We start from the raw sequence: 21,667 nt of genomic DNA on the forward strand, positions 1-21,667 counted from the left end.
GGCCGACATAGGTGATTTTTAGTGCCTGAGTAGTGGGGGGCCTTAGAAACCTACCTGCCAAATTTGGTTGCTCTAGGACTTATGGCCTCAGACACTTTTAGCGGAGAAAAATAATAAGAATAATAATCCTAACAGAAACAATAGGGTTCCACCAGCTTCGCTGCTTGGACCCCTAATAATAATAATCCTAACAGATACAATAGGGTTCCACCAGCTTCGCTGCTTGGACCCCTAATAATCCTAACAGATACAATAGGGTTCCACCAGCTTCGCTGCTTGGACCCCTAATTACTATGCCCCCTACAAATGGAATGAATTACAAAAAAAAACTTTTGATTATAGAATCGCACATTCCAATGCAAGATTTTAAACTCTTAAACGCTGATTTAAACTTGTAAACGAAGATTTTAAACTCTTTAATACTGCTTGTCCATGTCTCCTTTAATCTACTTGTCATCTCATGCGTGACTGCTATACTGTATGTTAATGTATGTCTGAACTGTGTTGGTTTGTACAAAGCTTTTATATATGTTTTATTGTTAGCAGGTTTCTCTTGAAAAAGAGACCTTGATCTCAATTAGACTACTTGTTTAAATAAAGGACAAATAAAATCTATTTCTGGAGTGTAAAGTGCAGGCTATTTGATGGCCTACTTTTCTTAATGTGTTTTGGTGTTTTACTGTGTTTCTACTGTAATATACATAATCACATCTTTTTGCTGACACACCACATGAGTTCATCTTCATTGACAAGGCAGGACTTAACCTCACCAAATGGAAGAGAAGGCAATGTCACACTTTGTCAGCCACCCTGAGGTCCTCCACTGCCATGCTCCCCTGGGCCAATATAACCAATATAACAATATAGCTTTTCTCAATAGTCTTCCGGATAAAATATTCAATTATATATATAGCAGGGGGCCCCACTGAGACAGAGATCTCTTTTTCAGGGGGTCCCTGCGGACACACAGCATTGACAGCATTACATATACAGTACATCTAAAATAAAAGTGAATATAATGAGTTATAACCAATGGAGACACTTATGATAGAACAGGAATAAAAAAAACATGAGTAGGTGTGTATCCGTGCCAGGGAAGTTGGGTAAATTAGGCCTAGAAAACAGCAGGTGTAAGCAGTTGTGGAAAACTGTAAAGTAGAGTAAGTAGTGGCCATTTACAATAAAACACAAAATTATTCAGTGTTGAGAGCAATGTTTTTCAATATTATTATCAATAAGTGGGTTTGATGGAAAAGTCTGCATCCCTTAAAATCAAATAACATGAAACAAAATCAGCATATGGCCCAACAGAAATGACCTAGATCATCAGTCCCCAACCGGACATGAGATGCAGCAGACAATGACTGTGCAAGAGTAATACTGTCATCTGCATGGCAGTAAATTTAAAAAATATTTCCTTAAATTTACTGCCAGGCAGATGACAGTATTACTCTTGCACAGTCATAAGAATAGTGCAGTTAATGGTTTCTAAGAGTAATATCTTCTTTCTGACAATTACTCTTAGAAACCATTAAGTGCACTATTCTTAAAGTACAATGGTCTGAGCAAGCAGACCATCAGTGATTTTTATCAGGACGGTGCACGCATCACAGGCAAAAAACTGTATTGCACCTTTTAAGCCGCGTTTCCACCGCAGGAACTATACCCCGGAACTAGGAACCTTTTGAGGAACTCGGTGCGTTTCCACCGCAGGAACTAGGGTCTAAATTTAGTTCTGGGGGCTTTGTTTTACCCCCCAAAACGTTCCTGCTCAGGGGGTAGTACTTTCCGAAAGTACAGGAACCTTTTGGGTGGAGCTTGCAGCGCTGAACATTTCTGATTGGTCGAGTAGGCTACTCGCAGCATTTGTGTTGTATTTATTTTCCGCCATTACCCGCCATGTTTGAAAATATGCAGCGGCAAACCAATTTATTTTCATAATAACTTCAAATCAAACTTGTACGTTATGCGGCGCAGTAGGCTAGTTTTGGTTATAGCCTGTCAACGTCTTGGAATTATAACGTGTGCTCTTCTGTTCTTTTCTTGCTTTAGTATTCGTTTTATAAAATGCTAAGCATTCGTGCTGGGACAGCATATTACGTAGGCTACCAAAACATTCAAACGGATTAATTCGGTTGCTGAATATTTTCTTCCGGATTTTCTTTGTTAGCCCGTTGTAATTGACTCAAAACGTTTGATACAGTTATGTGAGGTATGCGGTAGTTCTGCATAATTAACATTGATGATACAGTACAAGCAAACTGGAAATCACCATCCGCACTTTTTATCCGCGTAAACTAACAGGTTAATTCTAGTAATCTTCCCTTTAGCTTTTTCAGACTTCCGTAATTTTACTGACATTTTTCAATTCCACGAAAAGACCAGGAAGACTATGGACTAATTTATGGTGCATGGTTCGCATCTGGAGGGCACACTTCGCTGCTCGGCTAGCAGTAACTTCGAAGGAAAGCAAACGGTGGCTGTACCACTACTAATTTACATTTTCACGCAAGTCCGAGTTTTCGTTCTATTCTTGTCATTTTGCCATTAGCCTATATGGAATTGACGACGAGAAAGTAATCAAACAGCAAATTGTTTACAACGTGTGCATGTTTTCTGCTGTTGTTGCCAGTTATACATATAAATGTGAATGCATTCTGTCGCTTCGGATGTCAAGACATGAAAGCGAATGTTCGCATAAAAACATAATGAATGTGTTTGAGAGGATATATGAAAATCAATAAATACAAAAGTAACCATATATAGTCATTGTTGGTAACCCGTTGTATAAGTGGAATAAACCCCTCCGGGCTGTCCCGGTTATTAGAAAATAATGTAGGCTACTTCGGTGGTAGTATGGGGTTACGGAAGAAATCATATGACAGACGGACCGACGACAACGTTGCTTTTTCATACGTCAGTGGGCTAATTTGCCTAATCTTCGCGGTACTTTAGACCCCGGTGGAAACGCAGACAACCATTGGCTGAAGGAACCTTTCAGTTCCTGGTAAAGTCGTTCCTGGGACTGAAAGTTCCGGGTAATTTCGGTGGAAACGCGGCTTTATTCTGATAGTTCACTGGGTTTTTATTATTTCAATTTTTGTGTATGTTTTTCACTTAGACTTAGTAACACAATGCAGGTTTGGTTTGTTATAATTTGCTTTGCCTTTGAATTCTTCATTATCTACCAAATGGTTAGTTTTCGTGGCCAGGGGTCCACACTTTCACCAATTAGGAGCCTGTTGAGTTAGCTCAGTCTTTAACTTGATCTGGTAAATAATTTGTAACCTTTTTATCCATTATTAGGGGTCCAAGCAGCAAAGCTGGTGAAACCCTATTGTATCTGTTAGGATTATTAGGGGTCCAAGCAGCGAAGCTGGTGGAACCCTATTGTTTTTGTTAGGATTATTATTAGGGGTCCAAGCAGAAAAGCTGGTGGAACCCTATTGTATCTGTTAGGATTATTATTCTTATTTATCTCTGCTAAAAGTGTCTGAGGCTCAGCAACCATGAGTCCTAGAGCAACCAAATTTGGCAGGTGGGTTCCTATGGCCCCCCACTACTCAGGCACTAAAAATCGCCTATGTCGGCCAGATGGTGGCGCTATAACAAAGGGTCATGCGTACAAGGCCATAACTCCCACACCATACGTTAGATCAACACAAAACTTCATCGACCTGTGCATCTGAACGTGCTCTACAACTTTGCCATTGGCTCCACCTATGCCCGCCATATTGTTTGCCCGCCATTTTGACCTTTTCGTTGGGGCGTGGAAGTTTTCTCTGCTAAAATGTCTGAGGCTCAGCAACCATAAGTTGTACACCAACCAAATTTGGTGGGTGGGTTCCTATGGCGCCCCACTACTCAGGCACTACAAATCACCTATGTCGGCCAGATGGTGGCGCTATAACAAAAGGGTCCTGTTTAAAAGGTCATAACTCCCACACCGTAAGTCAGATCAACACAAAACTTCATCGACCGATGCATCTGAATGTCCTCTACAACTTTGCTTTTGGGACCACCTATGTCCGCCATATGGTTTGCCCGCCATTTGGACCTTTTTATTAGGTTGGGTGCGGAAGACCTGGAGCTCCAAATCTAAGCGTTACGACATCTAGTAAACTTCTTTATGGCAAGCGACATCCATGGCGACGCAAGTAATCCGACACCGTAGGGTCTAGTTTTTATCAGCGAGGGGAGGGTCTGAACGTCGGGGAAGCAATAGAAGACAGTGCCAGCCAGAGTGCTTGCGTCGGGGAAGCAATAGAAGACAGTGCCAGCCAGAGTGCATGCTAGGCTACCAAGAGTTTGTTAGTAAAAGCTTTTTGAGAGGATGAATAATTACTTTTCTTTGGCATGGATCCATTTGAAGACAGTATCGGGTGAGTTCGATTAGTCTTTAAATCTGTCATTATGCTGACAAATAGCTAAACCATTTTATTGGTAGGTTTTGAGTTCCTGTGCAAACGCGCGCAAACACGCTGGTATATTAAAACAATGACGGTAATACATATGCAGTCCGCTTCGTTCCGTTGCTGCCATAACATAACACACTATCTTGTGTCTACAGCTGCAGTTTCTCGCTGCAATTACTAATATTGAATATAAACAAAAGACGCAATTTATGCTGTAGTCTGCCAATGTCGAAATAAATGACAAGGTAGGCGAGTTGATATTTCGTTTTTTGTTTCGTTTTTTTTCAATGTCGTATTTATTATTTGAAATATGTATTATTATTCTATCTGTCTCTGAGGCGCTCTGAAATGTGCATTCTCTGCTAAACTGAGCAATTGATTGGAATATGTGTCTGACGTAGTGTTGCACGGTATACCAAAACTTCAGCACTTTCTCTGTACTTTAAAAAAAAAAAAAAAAAGAATCGGTTCGGTATTAGAATATTCTGACGTTCAGTAGTTTTGAGTGAAATGTAAAAGCCAGGGAAAATTGTCTCCCGCATTACTGCTTTAGAGGATGAAATTTGTAATTTGTCAGAATCTTCACTAGATGGCAGTAGCAACTAAGGTTGCCAAGTGACTTGCGCTTGTGTACGCAGCTCTTTGATACAGCGCAGGCTTTGACTCGGTTCACTTCAGTAGCAATAGGTGTTCCAATTTGGAAATATTTTATTATAGATAGATGCTGTATTGTTATTAAAATATGCTGTTTTTAGATCTATTTAAAGGTGAAAGACCTGTTTTAAATATTATTTAGTTTACAACTGTTTAATTTTTGAAATATATTTAACATATTTTTCTATTGTTCAGTGTTGTAACAGTATAGGCCTATGCATATTAATATGTTGAAGAGGCTTCAACTTAAAGTTTGTTAATGAACCAGGTTGTTAATAAACCATGAATTCGAAAGTGAGGTCAACCCTTGTGGACATTACGTTTCTGATCTATTAAGGTAATTTCAATATCGTTAGGTACCGAGTATTGAATCAGTATCGTTTCAGTATTAATTATCGTGATACTAAACTTGGTATCGGTATCAAAGTCAAAATTTTGGTATCGCGACAACACTAGTGTGACGCCTTTTTTAGTTACAGCATGGAAGTGCTGCAGCTGTACAAACACGCCAGGCCATATGTGTGTTACGACATCCCATCTAAGTGTTACGACAAAGTAAAGGCCTTTACGGGAAGCGGCCAGGACACATCCATGGCGACGCAACTAAGTCATCCGACAGCGTCTCTTTGCACAAAATTGGACATAAGTCATCAACATTTGATACAATCACCATGATATACAGTAGATATGTTGGGTGAAGGCATATGATCATGAGGATAAAGCCATTTTAAAATCGCTCCATAGGGAGCGCGATGGTGCCAATGCTTGGACCCCTCCCAACGCCGCTTGCGGCTTTAATTATTATAATTATTTTTTTATTGTTTGCAATATAGCAATGTGAACATGGGACTTTTATTCTTTGTGGCATGCATAGCTATTTCTGACCTAATTAATACAGCAAATAATCCCTCTAAACATGAAAAGCACCTAATTACAGTTGAGGCCAAAAGTTTACATACACCTAGGCTAAAAATATTCAAACTCAGTTTTTCACAACTCTGCACATTTCATGTTACCATACATTTCTTTTGGCAAGTCAATTAGGGCAATTAGTTCACATCAGAGGTCATTTTAAAACAATCGATTAGAAACAGATTTATTTCAGCTTTAATTTACTATATCAGAATTCCAGTGGGTCAAAAATGTATCTCTTTAAACAGTCTGGAAGATTCCAAAAATTGATGTAATGACTTTTTTGAAGCTTCTCTTTGGCTAATTGTCATAATTAGAAGTTAATAGGGAGTTAATTGGCACCTGTGGCCATATTTAAGGGCCTACCTTTAGGGAAATTGCCTTTTGCCCTTGATACCATGGGAAAATCAAAGCAACTCAGCCAAGACCTCAGAAAAACAATTGTGGACCTCCACAGGTCTGGTTCCTCCTTAGGAGCAATTTCCAATCAACTGAAGGTACCACGAGCATTTGCACAAGCAATTTCATGCAAATATAAAAATATTGGGACCACACAAACACTGCATCATTCAGGAAGGAGGCACAAATGAACTCCCAGGGCTGAACAGATTTTGGTCCGAAAGGTGAAACAAACTGAACCTCAAGAGAACAAAAGGAACTGGTGAAGGTGTTGGAGGGATCAGGTACCAAAGTATCTACATCCACCATTAAGAGAATCCTACATCACCATTAGGGATGTGCTGAGACGTCATTATCTGTATCTGTATCTGTTCAACCAACAAAATGATCTGTCTCTGTATCTGTATTCGGATAAGTGGACGTGGTTTATACCGGAAGTCACATTAAATTGAGCAGATGTTGTATTTTCATATTCATTGGCAATGCAAAAGTTGTGCCTTCAAAGCATCAAATTGATATAATATTGGCATATAATTAATTACGAAATATATTTCCACATCCTCATACTGTACTTTTCATCTCTCTTTCTTTAATTTTTATTTTTAACTAAACTGAGTTTTATGAACTGTCTGAACCCCACCACCCTCCCCCCCCCCTTTAACTGGGGGACACTGAACAATCAGGAACTGAAAAAAATGTTTTATAAATCAAAAGATTCTGTTTTGCATTGGAAATAGAAACTGTTTACAGTAAAGATATATAGAAAAATGTCCTTCAGTTGAAGGGAATAATCTTAAATTCCAATAGTAATTCACGTTACTGCAGTTTGCTAGGAAAACGTGAATTACTACTTTACAACAGTAATTACATAACAGTAATACATGAACTTTTTTTGCCTGTTTTATTTATTTTTTTATTTTCCCCTACTGAACTAAGTTTGGATAGACTGCAAACCATCTGATGTCCTCATACTTTCCCTTGGTGGCAACTGTTACCATGAAAATCTGGACTGGATTTTGTGTTCATTTGATAGTCAAGACCTATGGCTGATACAGCATGTTAAATGGAGGAATATTGACTGAAATACAAGGTATAACGTCGTTTTTTTAAATATTTCGACTGGGTTTTTTTAAATGGAGGAAAAAACACATACGGCTAAAAATTACAGGTTCTAAGCTATATTTTGATGTATAGGTTGCGGGGTTTGAAAGAAATCCAGCTGACACACCAGGCTATTGTCTCGCTAGCTCCGGCACCTGACGCCTCCTGCTCCTCGATACGAGAGTTTCCCTGAGTGATAGCCGGGAACGGTCAGTTCTCAGCCTGCTGCCTGCTGTGCGCTGACTTGGTGGGGGCGATCACTTTTCAATAATGTGTAATAAATGAAATGACCAGTTAGTGAAATCAAAGTCCTATGTTGCAAACAGAATGGGCATTTTTATCTTGTGGCCATCCACAATGATATGAATCGATTTTTCAGCAGTCGAAGTTGAAATATGTCATTTTTAATGAATATCAATACATAAATTGACTGCTAGAGACCTAGTATATTTAGCAGAATCACAGTTCAGAATGGTTCTTATGAGGGCCCAGTTCTCCAGAATGCACTGTACCTGAGTACCTGAGGAGCTAGAGAAAGAGGAAAAGAGACCAAGAGGAAAGGACAAGAAGCTAAGAGGGAGAAGAACACCATCTAAGTAGAAGAGGAGGAGAGACAAGGAGGAATAGATTCTGGTACCTGGAACACAGTGGTTTTCTGGTAAAAGATGAACTGGACCCTGGAGGCTAGCAGCTGTTCTTGGACAGTCAGATTAATAGTTAAGGAGGCAGGTAGGGTGATTGTGCCCAGTGTAGGGGCCCTCAGGTTCCCTGTCCTCCTTCGAGCTCTCTGCTCACCACGGACACCAATCTATGGGACATAGAGGACCAACATAAACATATAGCAACATGACAAGACAGTTAATGTGGGTGCCAGGTTCATTAGCATCACAGCAAGCCATTACAGTTTTTCTCAATTGTTTACACACATTTCTTGAGACTATGCCTTATTTCTCAAACTTGAGAAATCTGTCAAAATCTAACACTGCATTCAAAACTATGTTTTCTCCCCTTAAAATGACATTTTGCAAACAGTTCATACACACAAGCCAGAAAGTAAATATTCTAACTTAATGCCAATTACACACTGGTGTGATAAATGAAAGACACTATCATGAAAATATATATGTCTCAATATGCTTTTGCTTTTTCAGTGTTTACAACTTGTTCACAGTACCCAGTTGTTCCAAATTATAATTTTAGTATACAGATCTTAATTAGAAAAAGAACACTAACAGTAAGATTGTTTTTGCTGTTATTTTCTCCAAATTAGTGCTGTATGGATGTAAAACAAAAAGAAAAAAGGATAAATATACTGGGATAAAAGTAAAAACACCCTCTAACCCTCTATTGGATTAAAAAAAAACAAAGAAGAAGGAGGGAGATACTGGTTTTAAGTTGTGGACCAGGGGCTTGTTTCACGAAAGTGATTTGCGAGGATTTTCACTTGGAGGTCGCAATATCTTGTCAAAATGTGTTTCATGAAAATGCATTACTTGCACCTCTCGCACAACCATTTTTTTCTTTTCCAAATATGCCGTTTCCTCTGATAGTGCAGAGATGTAGGCCAGGCTCCACAAAGAATCATCTGAGATTTGACCACCTTTTAGATAACAACAGAGACAATGAGATAATTGAGCGATATAGATTTCCAGAGCATGAAATATTACATTTGGAGCATGGCCTCATATCACTCTTGCATCAAGTGTCGACCAACTTTCAACAGTCTACACCTAAAGTATTTCCTGAAATATGTATACCATTTATTCTAACATCTGCAAGTGGTATACTTTAATTATTTTAAACCTGTTTACTTCTGGAAAGTAAAACGAAAAGTACACTTTAGCCTACACAGTCTGAGATTTAGTTTAGAAAAAGTGTACTTCATGCATATTTTTAAAAACTTCATTTTTGTAAGGGTTGACAGCTCTGTGCAACCAACAGCTTCCTTGCAACCGACAGACTTCTCAAGGCCATTGCACATTGCAAAGGAACAAGTCCAGATGCGGCTGTGAAAGGACAGCGTTTTGTAAATACTGATTTCATTCCATTTCCGGACCCCCAACACAGGCATCAAGTGAAACTTCTATGCACTATTTGGTTTCCCAAAAGTCCTTGGTGCAATTGATAGTTTGCATATTCTAAAACTATCAATTTAACAAACATACCTTTGTGTGTAGAAAGGGTAGACCTTGCTTGAATGTTTACCAAGTGGTTTGCAGCTGTACAGAGTCTATTAGATTCTGTGGGTAGATACTCCAGGAGCACACATAGCAGTTACAGTGCAGGGGAAACTGATTGTGTCACCGCTTTGTCACAAGTGACATACAGATAGATGGCTTCTAGGTGACAGTGGGTAAGTTTAATTTGAATATTACAAATAGCAAAACGCTTAATGTTACTATAAAGTTTCAAATATATTAGGTCTACTGGGGAGACTGGTTCAAATAAAATAAATCATTAAAATGACATTTTTATGTCAAAACAAAGGCCTGTAATTCTAATTTATTCTGACTGCAAGTCAAATTTTTCCACCTCAGATACCCCTTGAACCTCACGTAGAGCAGAAGAGCACTCCAATGCTGTGCACAAGAACACAAGTATGATACAACACCAAAATGAGTCAGGTGGAAAGGAATCATAGCCAATTTATTGATTGCCTACATGAATGTACTTGCAACATGCCTTCATAGCTTGCAATTGGGATTTCTAAGTGAAATGCAGGAGAAATCATCTCGCAGATCTCAGATCACACGTTGCCACTTTTGTGAAACGAGCCCCAGAGCTCGGTGGCAACCTACGTTGTCCTAAATGAAAACGTTCATGGGCTGCTCTGGCCCATCTTGCCCCCTCTAATCAGATTGCGTGACAGTATTGTGGTATAATATATATATAATATATATATACTCTCTAGGACAACAATCATAATAAGTATTGTATTGAAATGTTACAGTTGATGCATGATCTCATACAAAGCACAGTAGAATCTCAATATGGATCATGTGTTGCGAGGTTGGAGGTTTGGAAACGTCACCCTGTAGGGGTGCTCTGCTCTGGATGTGGGTTGTAAAAAAAGGTGCAGAAACGCTGTGTTAAAGGGTGGAGATGTACTGTCTTATACCTGAAGGTTGTTAGGGTCAGTAATGGAAAAGGACATCTCCTCAAAACTGTCTCCGTCCACCTTCCTCACGGCCAGAGCAAGGGAATCAGATGAGATTGTTGTGGTCCTGCTCTGCACTACCAGCTTCAACCCCAGTGTTTCTACTGCCCTGATGATCCTGAGAGCAGGAGAAAACAGCTGGATTCTGGGTACATTTTAGGAGATTTTGGAATAAAACTGCTGTCTAAACATACTAGAATCTCTACAACACCTTACACCCTGCAAATCTGTTATCAAACCTATTTGCTAACTAATAAGAACCAGTTCATGCTAGTTCAAAGCAATGACTAATCAATGCCATTTGATTTTTTTATTTCTTTGATAGGAAAGCAAAGGGGGTTTATTCAACTGAAAATCATGGTTCCATTATGCAAATTTTACCATTTGTTGCCCATTGGCTGGAGGTTGAGAACCATTGATCTAAATTATTAGAATTTTGTTCAGTCAGGCTCACCTAGAGGAGGAGGCAGCCAGGGTGTTGGCCGAGGCATTGAGTAGATTACTGACAATGTCAAGTAGCTTATGGCCCAGCGCCAGGGTGACATTGGGCCCGGAGAGCAGATCCTCCAGTCTGGAAACCACCTGCTCCACCTGAGAAGAGTTCAGTGCAGAGATGTTCCTCGTCTGCTCCAGGAGCTTGTCAGCCTGAGTCTCCTCACTTGCAGTCGTCATGGTTACTGCAGGAAGTGGGTCGGGCATGTTGAATCTTACACAAATTTTAATGGGGGGGTCAACAAAGATCAAACAAATCCAACCCTTGGATGGAGAGTGCACCGGTTTCTACCTGTACTATACACTCATTAGGATTTTAATGAACAACACAATCTCACAATCAACAACAAGAGCAGTCAACATTTAAAAGGTGTATCCAGCACAGTTTCTATGATCAGTTTCTAATTCTGAGTGAAGCTGCCATTATTACTTGACTGTGAGAGAGAGAGCAAATGGGTGAATGTTGCCTTGAATACCTGTGGTAAATTCCATGGTGGCATCATCTGTTGTGGAGATAGTCAAAGGGGCCACAGTGGGCAAGACAGGGGGAATGACTATGGGGTTGGTGAAATTTGCAGTTGTGTTTGTTCTAGTGGATTTGCTGTTGGTGCTGGGGGACATAATTGTGGTGGTCTGTGTCCTTGTTTGGTTGACTGAGTGAGGTGTTGTCAGACCTGCTCCATATGTGCTCATGTTTGACTGAGTGTTTGCCACAGATACTTTGGTGGTTGCTTTCACTTGGAGAGAAGCTGTGCTCTGTTGGGTTGTTGCCTTTGGTAAAGATGCTGTAATTATTTCATTTTGGTGTACTGTTATTTCAATGGGATGGACTGTCATGTTATACTGTGTTGTGGTTTCTGTAAGAGCTATTGTCTTAGGTTGTATTTTTGTGTTTGGTAAACTAGATATATTCCATGGCATTGTTATATTTACTGGAAGAGATGTTGCATTGTGTTGTTCTGTCATGGTTGCCAGAACAGCAGTAGTATGTTGGACTGTATTTGGAGGAAGAGTTGTTATATTGTATGGAGTTGTGTTCTGCTGTGGAATATATTTTGTATTGTATAGTGTTGTTGGACTTACTGGTTGAGCTGTTGTATTTTGCTGTGTTGTCAATATTAGCAGAAGTGATGTTGTATTATGCTGCGTTTTGTTTTGCGGAACAGTTATGATATATGTTGTTGTATTGTATGGTATTACGGTCATTTGTGGAAAACCTGTTATATTAGCTTGTGTCGTGCTCATCTGAAAACTGGTTGTGTTCACTGACGTAATATTTTGAGGAAGAGATGTTGTATTAGGCTGCAATCTTGTGTTCAGTGGAATAGTTGTTGTGTTATATTCTGTCACATATAGTGTATGATATGTAGTATTTGGTGCTGCAGTCTTCAACAAAATAGCTGTTGTGTTCTGTTGCGTTGTAGTAGTCAGTGGTAGTGCTGTTGTGTTTTGCTGTGTGGTAGTATTGAGCTGATTAACTGTTGTGTTTTGTTGCGTGGAAGTGCTGAGCAGAATATCTCTTGTGCTCTGTTGTGTGGTAGCAGTCAGTGGAAGTGCTGTTGTGTTTTGCTGTGTGGTAGTATCGAGCTGATTAACTGTTGTGTTTTGTTGGGTGGAAGTGCTGAGCAGAATATCTCTTGTGCTCTGTTGTGTGGTAGCAGTCAGTGGAAGTGCTGTTGTGTTTTGTTGTGTTGCAGCAGTAGTATTGAGCAGAATAGCTGTTGTGTTCTGTTGTGTTGTCGCAGTCAGTGGAAGTGCCGTTGTGTTTTGTTGTGTGGAAGTGCTGAGCAGAATATCTCTTGTGCTCTGTTGTGTGGTAGCAGTCAGTGGAAGTGCTGTTGTGTTTTGTTGTGTTACAGCAGTAGTATTGAGCAGAATAGCTGTTGTGTTCTGTTGTGTTGTCACAGTCAGTGGAAGTGCCGTTGTGTTTTGTTGTGTGGTAATATTGTGCAAAATAGCTGTTATGTTCTGTTGTGCTGTAGCAGATGGTGGTAGTGCTGTTGTGTTTTGTTGTACGGTAGTATTGAGCAGAAAAGCTGTTGCATTTTGTTGCTTGGTAGCAGTCAGCGGAACTGCTGCTGTGTATTGTTGTGTTGTAGCAGACAGAGGAAGTGCTGTTGTGTTCTGTTGTGTAGTAGTATTGAGGATAATATCTGTTGCATTTTGTTGTGTGGTAGCAGTCAGTGGAACTGCAGTTGTGTTTTGTTGTGTGGTAATATTGAGCAGAATAGCTGTTGTGTTCTGTTGTGGTGAAGCAGTCAGTGGTAGTGCTGTTGTTTGTTGTTGTTTAGTAGTATTGAGCAGAATCGCTGTTGCATTCTGTTGTGTTGTAGCAGTCAGTGGTTGTGCTGTTGTGTTTTGTTGTGTGGTAGTATTGAGCGTAATAGCTTTTGTGTTCTGTTGTCTGGTAGCAGTAAGGGGCATTGCTGTGGTGTTTTGGTGTGTAGTAGTATTGAGTAGAATAGCTGTTGCATTATGTTGTGTGGTAGCAGTCAGTGGAACTGCTGTTGTGTTTTGTTGTGTGGTAGTATTGGGGAGAATAGCTGTTGTGTTCTGTTGTGGTGAAGCATTCAGTGGTAGTGCTGTTGTGTATTGTTGTTTAGTAGTATTGAGCAGAATAGCTGTTGTATTCTGTTGTGTGGTAGCAGTCAGTGGTAGTGCTGTTGTGTTTTGTTGTGTAATAGCAGTCAGTGGTAGTGCTGTTGTGTTTTGTTGTGTGGTAATATTTTGCAAAATAGCTGTTATGTTCTGTTGTGCTGTAGCAGATGGTGGTAGTGCTGTTGTGTTTTGTTGTACGGTAGTATTGAGCAGAAAAGCTGTTGCATTTTGTTGCGTGGTAGCAGTCAGCGGAACTGCTGCTGTGTATTGTTGTGTTGTAGCAGACAGAGGAAGTGCTGTTGTGTTCTGTTGTGTAGTAGTATTGAGGATAATATCTGTTGCATTTTGTTGTGTGGTAGCAGTCAGTGGAACTGCAGTTGTGTTTTGTTGTGTGGTAATATTGAGCAGAATAGCTGTTGTGTTTTGTTGTGGTGAAGCAGTCAGTGGTAGTGCTGTTGTTTGTTGTTGTTTAGTAGTATTGAGCAGAATCGCTGTTGCATTCTGTTGTGTTGTAGCAGTCAGTGGTTGTGCTGTTGTGTTTTGTTGTGTGGTAGTATTGAGCGTAATAGCTTTTGTGTTCTGTTGTCTGGTAGCAGTAAGGGGCATTGCTGTGGTGTTTTGGTGTGTAGTAGTATTGAGTAGAATAGCTGTTGCATTATGTTGTGTGGTAGCAGTCAGTGGAACTGCTGTTGTGTTTTGTTGTGTGGTAGTATTGGGGAGAATAGCTGTTGTGTTCTGTTGTGGTGAAGCATTCAGTGGTAGTGCTGTTGTGTATTGTTGTTTAGTAGTATTGAGCAGAATAGCTGTTGTATTCTGTTGTGTGGTAGCAGTCAGTGGTAGTGCTGTTGTGTTTTGTTGTGTAGTAGCAGTCAGTGGTAGTGCTGTTGTGTTTTGTTTTGTAATAGTATTGAGCAGAATATCTGTTGCATTTTGTTGTGTGGTAGCAGTCAGTGGTAGTGCTGTTGTGTATTGTTGTTTAGTAGTATTGAGCAGAATCACTGTTGCATTTTGTTGTGTTGTAGCAGTCAGTGGTAGTGCTGTTGTGTTTTGTTGTGTGGTAGTATTGAGCATAATAGCTTTTGTGTTCTGTTGTGTGGTAGCAGTAAGGGGTAGTGCTGTTGTGTTTTGTTGTGTAGTAGTATTGTGGAGAATATCTGTTGCATTTTGTTGTGTGGTAGCAGTCAGTGGAACTGCTGTTGTGTTTTGTTGTTTGGTAGAAGTCAGTGGAATTGCTGTTGTGTTTTGTTGTGTGGTAGTATTGGGGAGAATAGCTGTTGTGTTCTGTTGTGTTGTAGCCGTCAGTGGTAGTGCTGTTTTGTATTGTTGTTTAGTAGTATTCAGCAGAATAGCTGTTGCATTATGTTGTGTTGTAGCCGTCAGTGGTAGTACTGTTGTGTATTGTTGTTTAGTAGTATTGAGGAGAATAGCTGTTGTGTTCTGTTGTGTGGTAGCAGTCAGTGTTAGTGTTGTTGTGTTTTGTTGTGTAGTAACATTATGCAGAGTAGCTGTTATGTTCTGTTGTGTGGTAGTAGTCAGGGGTAGTGCTGTTGTGTTTTGTTGGGTAGTGGTATTGAGCAGAATAGCTGTTGCATTATGTTGTCTGGTAGCAGTCAGTGGAATTGCTGTTGTACTTTGTTGTGTGTTAATATTGTGCAGAACAGCTGTTGTGTTCTGTTGTGAGGTAGCAGACAGTGGAAATGCTGTTGTGTTTTGCAGTGCTGTAGCAGTCAGTGGTAGCGCTGTTGTGTTTTGTTGTGTGGTAGTATGGTACAGAATAGCTGTTGTGTTTTGTTGTGTTCTAGGAGTCAGTGGTAGTTCCGTTATGTTTTGTTGTGTGGTAGTTTTGTGCATAATAGCTGTTGTGTTCTGTTGTGCTGTAGAGCTTAGTGTTGTTCTTCTCTGCTGCGTGGCGGTGTTATATGGTGATACTCTGTGCCTTTGTGTAGTGATCATAGTGCTGCTGTGTGTGGTTGTGCTGTGAAGAGTTGATGAGGTGAATTGGTTGGGTGTTGTGAAGGGATTGGAGAAGTTGTGGGTGGACGATGGTGTGACCGTAGGACGGGACAGGTGCATGGTCACTGGTGAGGATGTGGTCGTAGAAGGAGGAGAGGTCGGCCTTCTACAGCTCTCCATCAAAAACACGCCGAGAATTTCATCTTCCATGCTGAAGGAATGCAATACACAGAAATGGACATGCCAATTATTAATAGAAACAACTCAACAATGAATAGAGATTATTCTCATGTACAAAACCTATTAAACAGTTTGACTTTTAGATCTACAACACGTAAATCATATGTTTGTTGAATATGTACAGAGCTGAATGTCGATATGAACTCTGCTGAAGTTGTATGGGAACAGTATTTCATGAGTTACAGGTATATGAGCAATACTCAATGGTCTATGTGATCAGTGGTGAAAGACAATGTGAACAGTATTTAGTGGTCCGCATTAACAGTAATTATACATCCAAGCAAACAGTAGTTAGTGGGCTAGTAACATAAAAACGTAATATTTCATGACAAGAACAGGTCATTTAGTCCCCTGTATTACTGGTTTTTGTTACAGCCATGAGGTGGCCAATTCGTGCAGAGCTGTTGTATTATGCAGGTTTTCGCTGTAACCAATTACACTGGCCAAATGAGCTAATTAACTAAATACACTTGCTGGTTTAACTGTTACAGTCTGTAGGGTGTCCATCTTTCAAACCATATACAAATCCCCCTCATTTATTTCTTTAAATGTTCTTAACAAGAACGTCTAGATGATCACCATGGAGGTTCTGATTCTGTTGTTCTTCTTAAACAGCAGACAGCAGTCCATGAACAGTATTCTGTGGCCTATCTGAACAGTATTTACTGTGGAGGTATACTGTGGTCTGTGTGAACAGTAGTAAGTGCTGGTGTTGAGGGCAGAGCAGTACTGACCAGGAGAAGATAACAGGATTAAGACTATCACAGATCTGAGAAGCATTGAGGTTTGCAGAGACCCAGGTGAAGGTGGAGTTCAGAAGATCATCCATAGGCCCTGAGGGCCAGCCACATATTGCTGAGAAAACACAAAACAAAATTACAATTAACACACACACATACTGCTGCCCTCAGCTGCTCTGGCCACTGCTCCTGACTGACAACTGCTCCACACTGCCACATGGAACCCAATCCTGGATTTGCTTCCGTAGAGCTTACCTGCTCTTGTAATGGTGCCATTGAAGCGAATGTCATTACTGTCTTTGAGCAGATATAACATAACTTCACTGGCCAAACACATCTCCACTGGCTGAGATAGTTTCAGAACCACCCTGCAGCTATATAGGCTGGAGGAAGGGGGGCATACAAAAGAGATACAGGTCAGAATAGGTAAAGATAAACAAAGAAACACACATGCATACATGGTTGAACACATCCAGGTCTCTCTATATTAGGGGTTGGAAACTAAGTTTGCACAACTGTTTTTTCCAAGTTATCAGTTGCCAGAACGTGGCCACTCACTTAAAAAGCCTATCACTATCAACACTACAAATTGCAAATAAAATGTTGTTCACATAGCTTAGCAGCAGGTCTAAATAAGAAAATTAATTCAATCTGATACAATCAGCAATATCTGTTGGCTAATCATTAAAACTCTGTTCCTTGATTGGTGGGGATTCTGGAGAATATGCTACTTAGGCTGCCAGGGAAACTACTCTGAAAATTTAGTTAACTTAGCTACCAATTACTCAACACTGGAAGTATACTGAACAAAAATATAAACACAACACTTTCATTTTTTCAGCCATTTTTAATGCGTTTAAATAATACCTTTGTTCTATGTGCACAAAGATCTTATTTCTCTCAAATTGTGCCTACAAATTTGTTTATATCACTGATAGCTAGCATTTTTCATTTGTCAAGATAATCCATCTCTTGCACAGGTGTGGCATATCAAGATGCTGATTAAAAACCATGATCACCACACAGGTGTTCCTTATGATGGGGTCAATAAAAGGCCACCCTAAAATGTTGAGTTTTTTTGTTGTTCAACACCATGTCACAGATGCCTCAAGAGTTAAAAGATCATGCAATTGGCATGCTGACTGCAGGAATGTCCTGTAGAGCTGTTCCCAGAGTAATGGGTGTTCATTTCTCCACCATAAGCCGCCTCCAGCGTCGTTTCAGAGATTTTGGAAGTTCGTCCAACAGGCCTCACAACCACAGACCATGTGTAACCACGCCAGCCCAGGACTGCCACATCCAACTCCTTCACCGGAGGAGATCGTCTGAGGCCAGCCACACGGACAGCTGATGAAACGGTTGGTTTACACAACCGTAGAATTTCTGCACAAACTGTCAGAAATCGCCTCAGGAAAGCTCATCTGCGTGCTCGATGTCCTCACTGGGGTCTTGATTTGTCTGCAGTTCGGCATCACAATTGACGTGAGTAGGCAAGAGCTCACCTTCGATGGCCACTGGCAAGCTGGAGAATGGTCCTCTTCACTGATGAATCACGGTTTCAGCTGTACAGGGCAGATGGCAGGCAGCATGTATGGCGTCGGGTGGGTGAGCGGTTTGCTGATGTCAACATTGTGAACAGACTGGCTCGTGGTGGTGGGGTGTTGGTATGGGCAGGCATATCCAGAACTCAAGTGCATTGATACTGATACTCAAGATACTGATCGGTATTCTGTTCATTTCATGGTATCTTCTTTTTTTGGGGAATCTGTGACTAACAAATGCATATCTGTATCCCCAATCACATTAAATCAATAGATAAGTGCTTAATGAATCAATTTCAGTTGACTGATTTACATTTATTACCTTTGAACTCAATAAAATCTTCTACATTGATAAGTGTTGCATTTATATTTTTGTTCAGTGTAGTTATAATACAGCACAGCTACTAAAGCGAACTAAAGTACAAACGAAACAAAACTACTTTTAAATAGTTCACTACATTGAGCTAATTCATCAAAACTTATGGGCAAATGCAGATGTTGGTTAATGCTACTGTTTTGCTTTAAATAAAATAAAAAAAATTTTGACAGTTGATTTAGCTACATGTTTTTCAAGGTGATTTCAGGTGATAATGTTCAAGATGGCCTCCCATGAACTTAGGTTGTTTAGTTTTATTAAAGAATCACCTAACGTTAGCTAAACATACACAGTTCTGATGGTTCATTTTTCATGATTTCATGAATACAAAGCAACGAACACACAAAGATAAAACCAGCTAAAACTTAAAACAGTTCATTCCTTTGCCTAAACTGCACTATGACACAGTTCATGTATTAACATGCTAACGAAAGAAGCATTGTATTACAAAATAACTTGGCAGCCAACTATGGTATGGTTATCGTACTGCAGACTCAGGATGTAATTTAATTTAAGGTCCGATGAATACTACTGAGCTAAAAGAATTTGGGCTGGAAGCACTCACTGTGCACATTGATTTTACCAGACCAGACTTTCAACCCAAGTCCTATGCAGACCTATGTACTTATTGTTTTTTTTTTTTTTTTTTTTGCAAATTTAATTAATTTAAAAAATCTGATCTCACTTCTATCATTTAACCCTAGGCTGAAATATAGCTTTGTCCAGGGTAATTGGGGGGAGGGGGGGATTTCACAGGCCACACAATATTGCTGCGGAGCCAGATTTTTCCCAGTTGCCAACCCAGGCTCTGTATGTACTTTGTATTCCCGGTGGCCTGTTTTGCATGTAGACACCAGAGTGCAAAGCTTCCCCCAGTCTTACCGAGAGTCCGTCCCATGGCATTCCAGATGAGCCCCCTGCAGATACACAGTACACAATGAAAACACTGCGCCACATCTTTACTATCATCCCGGGAGGAATTTGTACGGAAGTGCATATATTTTAGGTCAACAATTTAATAGCCCTGGTTTATGGTTAGCATGAATTGCTTCTTCTTTAATTTTTCCCAGTATTATACCATGTAAACTATCTACCCCAGTGATTCTCAGGCTCGGTCCCGGGGTACCACTATGTTTGCTGGTTTTTATTCCAACCCCAATTGCATTCCCAAAAGTCCCATTTTCACAATTACATAAAAAGGTAACACATTTTTGACTGATAAAATTAAAGACTGAGGTTAATCAATAGGCTCCTAATTAGGTTGCTGGACAAATGTTCTTCCTTTTAACTTATGAACACAATGCAGGTTTGACATGCTTTTTCTTGCTTTGTCATTAAATACTTCATTATCTACCAAATGGTTCGTGTTTGTAACCATGTGTCCACACATGCACCAATTTGGAGCCTTTTGATTCACCTCATTTTTCACATTTTTTTTACCTCGCTTTATGTAATCATTTGCAATACGGCACCATGTGAATATGGGACTTTTATTATTCATAGAATGCTTAGATATGTCTGACCTAATGTAAATTAAGAGGATAAAAAAATGCATAATTAAGAAAAATGAACAGCTTGTTAATTAATGCAGTTGTGGTTGGAACAAAAACCAGCATACACAGTGGTACCCTGGGAGCAAGTTTGAGAACCACTGATTCAAACCCAAGACTCTAAACTCTACTTTGAGCATGAGCATGCATTGAGCATGATCACTATTTCTAAGAATCCAAGAAGCTATGTGCAGTAATTTTCTGTTGTAGGCATATTTGGTCCAGAGTATATTGATGAAAGCCAATTATTTAAGAGCACACACTACAATTTTGTTCACCCTGTTCATGTATTTGTGGGTGTGAACATTAATATGCAGAATGTACTGATAATTATTGTCAATAAGTAGCACGCTTTTCTAAATCTTTTTGTTTTTTGATTCTATATATTTATTGTCATTCTTCAGTGCTGTAGCTATTAATGGGATGTACTGTAGTTGTTTCTACTGAAATATGATGAGTAAAAAAATTGTTTATATACCTGGTAGACTGCAGATATTAAGTGAAAACTTTGACATCTGCAAAATGAGAGAGAAAATTTTTAATTAGACAGCAAACAATAAAACAAATGTACTATGTATGTGCATATGTATATGCACAATCACATTGTTCTATTACTACTCTTTGTTGTCTGATGTGTTAGATTTTGGTGTTTTTTAGTAATGTGTCTCATTTAAAGTTTTCAGAGTTATAAATTGTTTAAGTCCCCACACCCATCCTGTGTCCGTCTAGTTGTTGAGTACCCCTTTTCAAATGCAAGCTCTCCCCCGAGACTTAAGCCCCTTTTTCACTGCAGGGCCGAACGGTTCTGAGCACGGAGAGGAACGGTTCCAATGGTGTTTCCACCTGGAAACAGTTTGGCACAGAACGATTACAAACCGTGCCCAGCACGATATTTTCGGCACGGTTAGACAACCGTGCTCAGTGAAGCAGAACCGTTCGGGTGGGCAGGCTTAATGACGTATTCACTGATTGGTTTCATATTACGTCAGTTTTGTGACTCTGCATACGGTCTCTTCACGTCATCTTCCGCAAGCTAGGTCAGTGGAGAAGCTAATATAAATAAAAATGGTGAGAGTAGGTGAGAGTATAAGCTTTCTAACGATGTATAACATGTCTAATTTTGCTTTTGGAATAGCGTTTTATAGGTCAGCGTAACCAAAAATTTTCTTATCATCGCATTCACTTTCAGCGTCTTCACATTAAGACGCTGTACCTAACGAAACGTTGTTAATGATTTTTTGTAATTTCTTGGAAAATACTATTATTATTGAGGACTTCTGGGCATAGCTAAGCCGTATATTTGCTGATAGACCTATCTGACATCGTTTTCTGGAGCAAAACAGAAGCCGATTGAACTCGTTGATTTACTGTCTCTGTCTGAGCACAGATAAAATTTCATCATTGCTATGTAAGTATTACTGCTCAAAATAGTTCGGTTATACACGTTATTTTTGGATTGAGTGACTTTAAATAGGATAGTGGTATTATATAATGCGGATATTTCAGACTGTAATGTAAGCGTTAGTTAGTAGTTTTTTG

General features: G+C 39.8%; 1 protein-coding gene across 2 annotated transcripts in view; it reads right to left on the reverse strand.

Moving 5' to 3' along the window:
- The window catches only part of adgrg2a (adhesion G protein-coupled receptor G2a), a 124,238-nt gene that overhangs the window by 28,517 nt on the left and 74,054 nt on the right, over positions 1 to 21,667 (reverse strand). For both annotated transcript variants that reach the window (XM_035416333.1, XM_035416332.1), the window contains exons 18-25: positions 20,607 to 20,643; positions 19,461 to 19,495; positions 16,917 to 17,044; positions 16,656 to 16,776; positions 11,607 to 15,892; positions 11,093 to 11,315; positions 10,600 to 10,756; positions 8,119 to 8,289 (exon numbers count right to left, since the gene is read on the reverse strand). In XM_035416333.1, the coding sequence (XP_035272224.1) occupies positions 8,119 to 8,289; positions 10,600 to 10,756; positions 11,093 to 11,315; positions 11,607 to 15,892; positions 16,656 to 16,776; positions 16,917 to 17,044; positions 19,461 to 19,495; positions 20,607 to 20,643 (5,158 nt within the window). The remainder of the gene's footprint in view (positions 1 to 8,118; positions 8,290 to 10,599; positions 10,757 to 11,092; positions 11,316 to 11,606; positions 15,893 to 16,655; positions 16,777 to 16,916; positions 17,045 to 19,460; positions 19,496 to 20,606; positions 20,644 to 21,667) is intronic.

Source organism: Anguilla anguilla, chromosome 4 (genome assembly GCF_013347855.1).
Source record: "Anguilla anguilla isolate fAngAng1 chromosome 4, fAngAng1.pri, whole genome shotgun sequence".
NCBI classification, from domain to species: domain Eukaryota; kingdom Metazoa; phylum Chordata; class Actinopteri; order Anguilliformes; family Anguillidae; genus Anguilla; species Anguilla anguilla.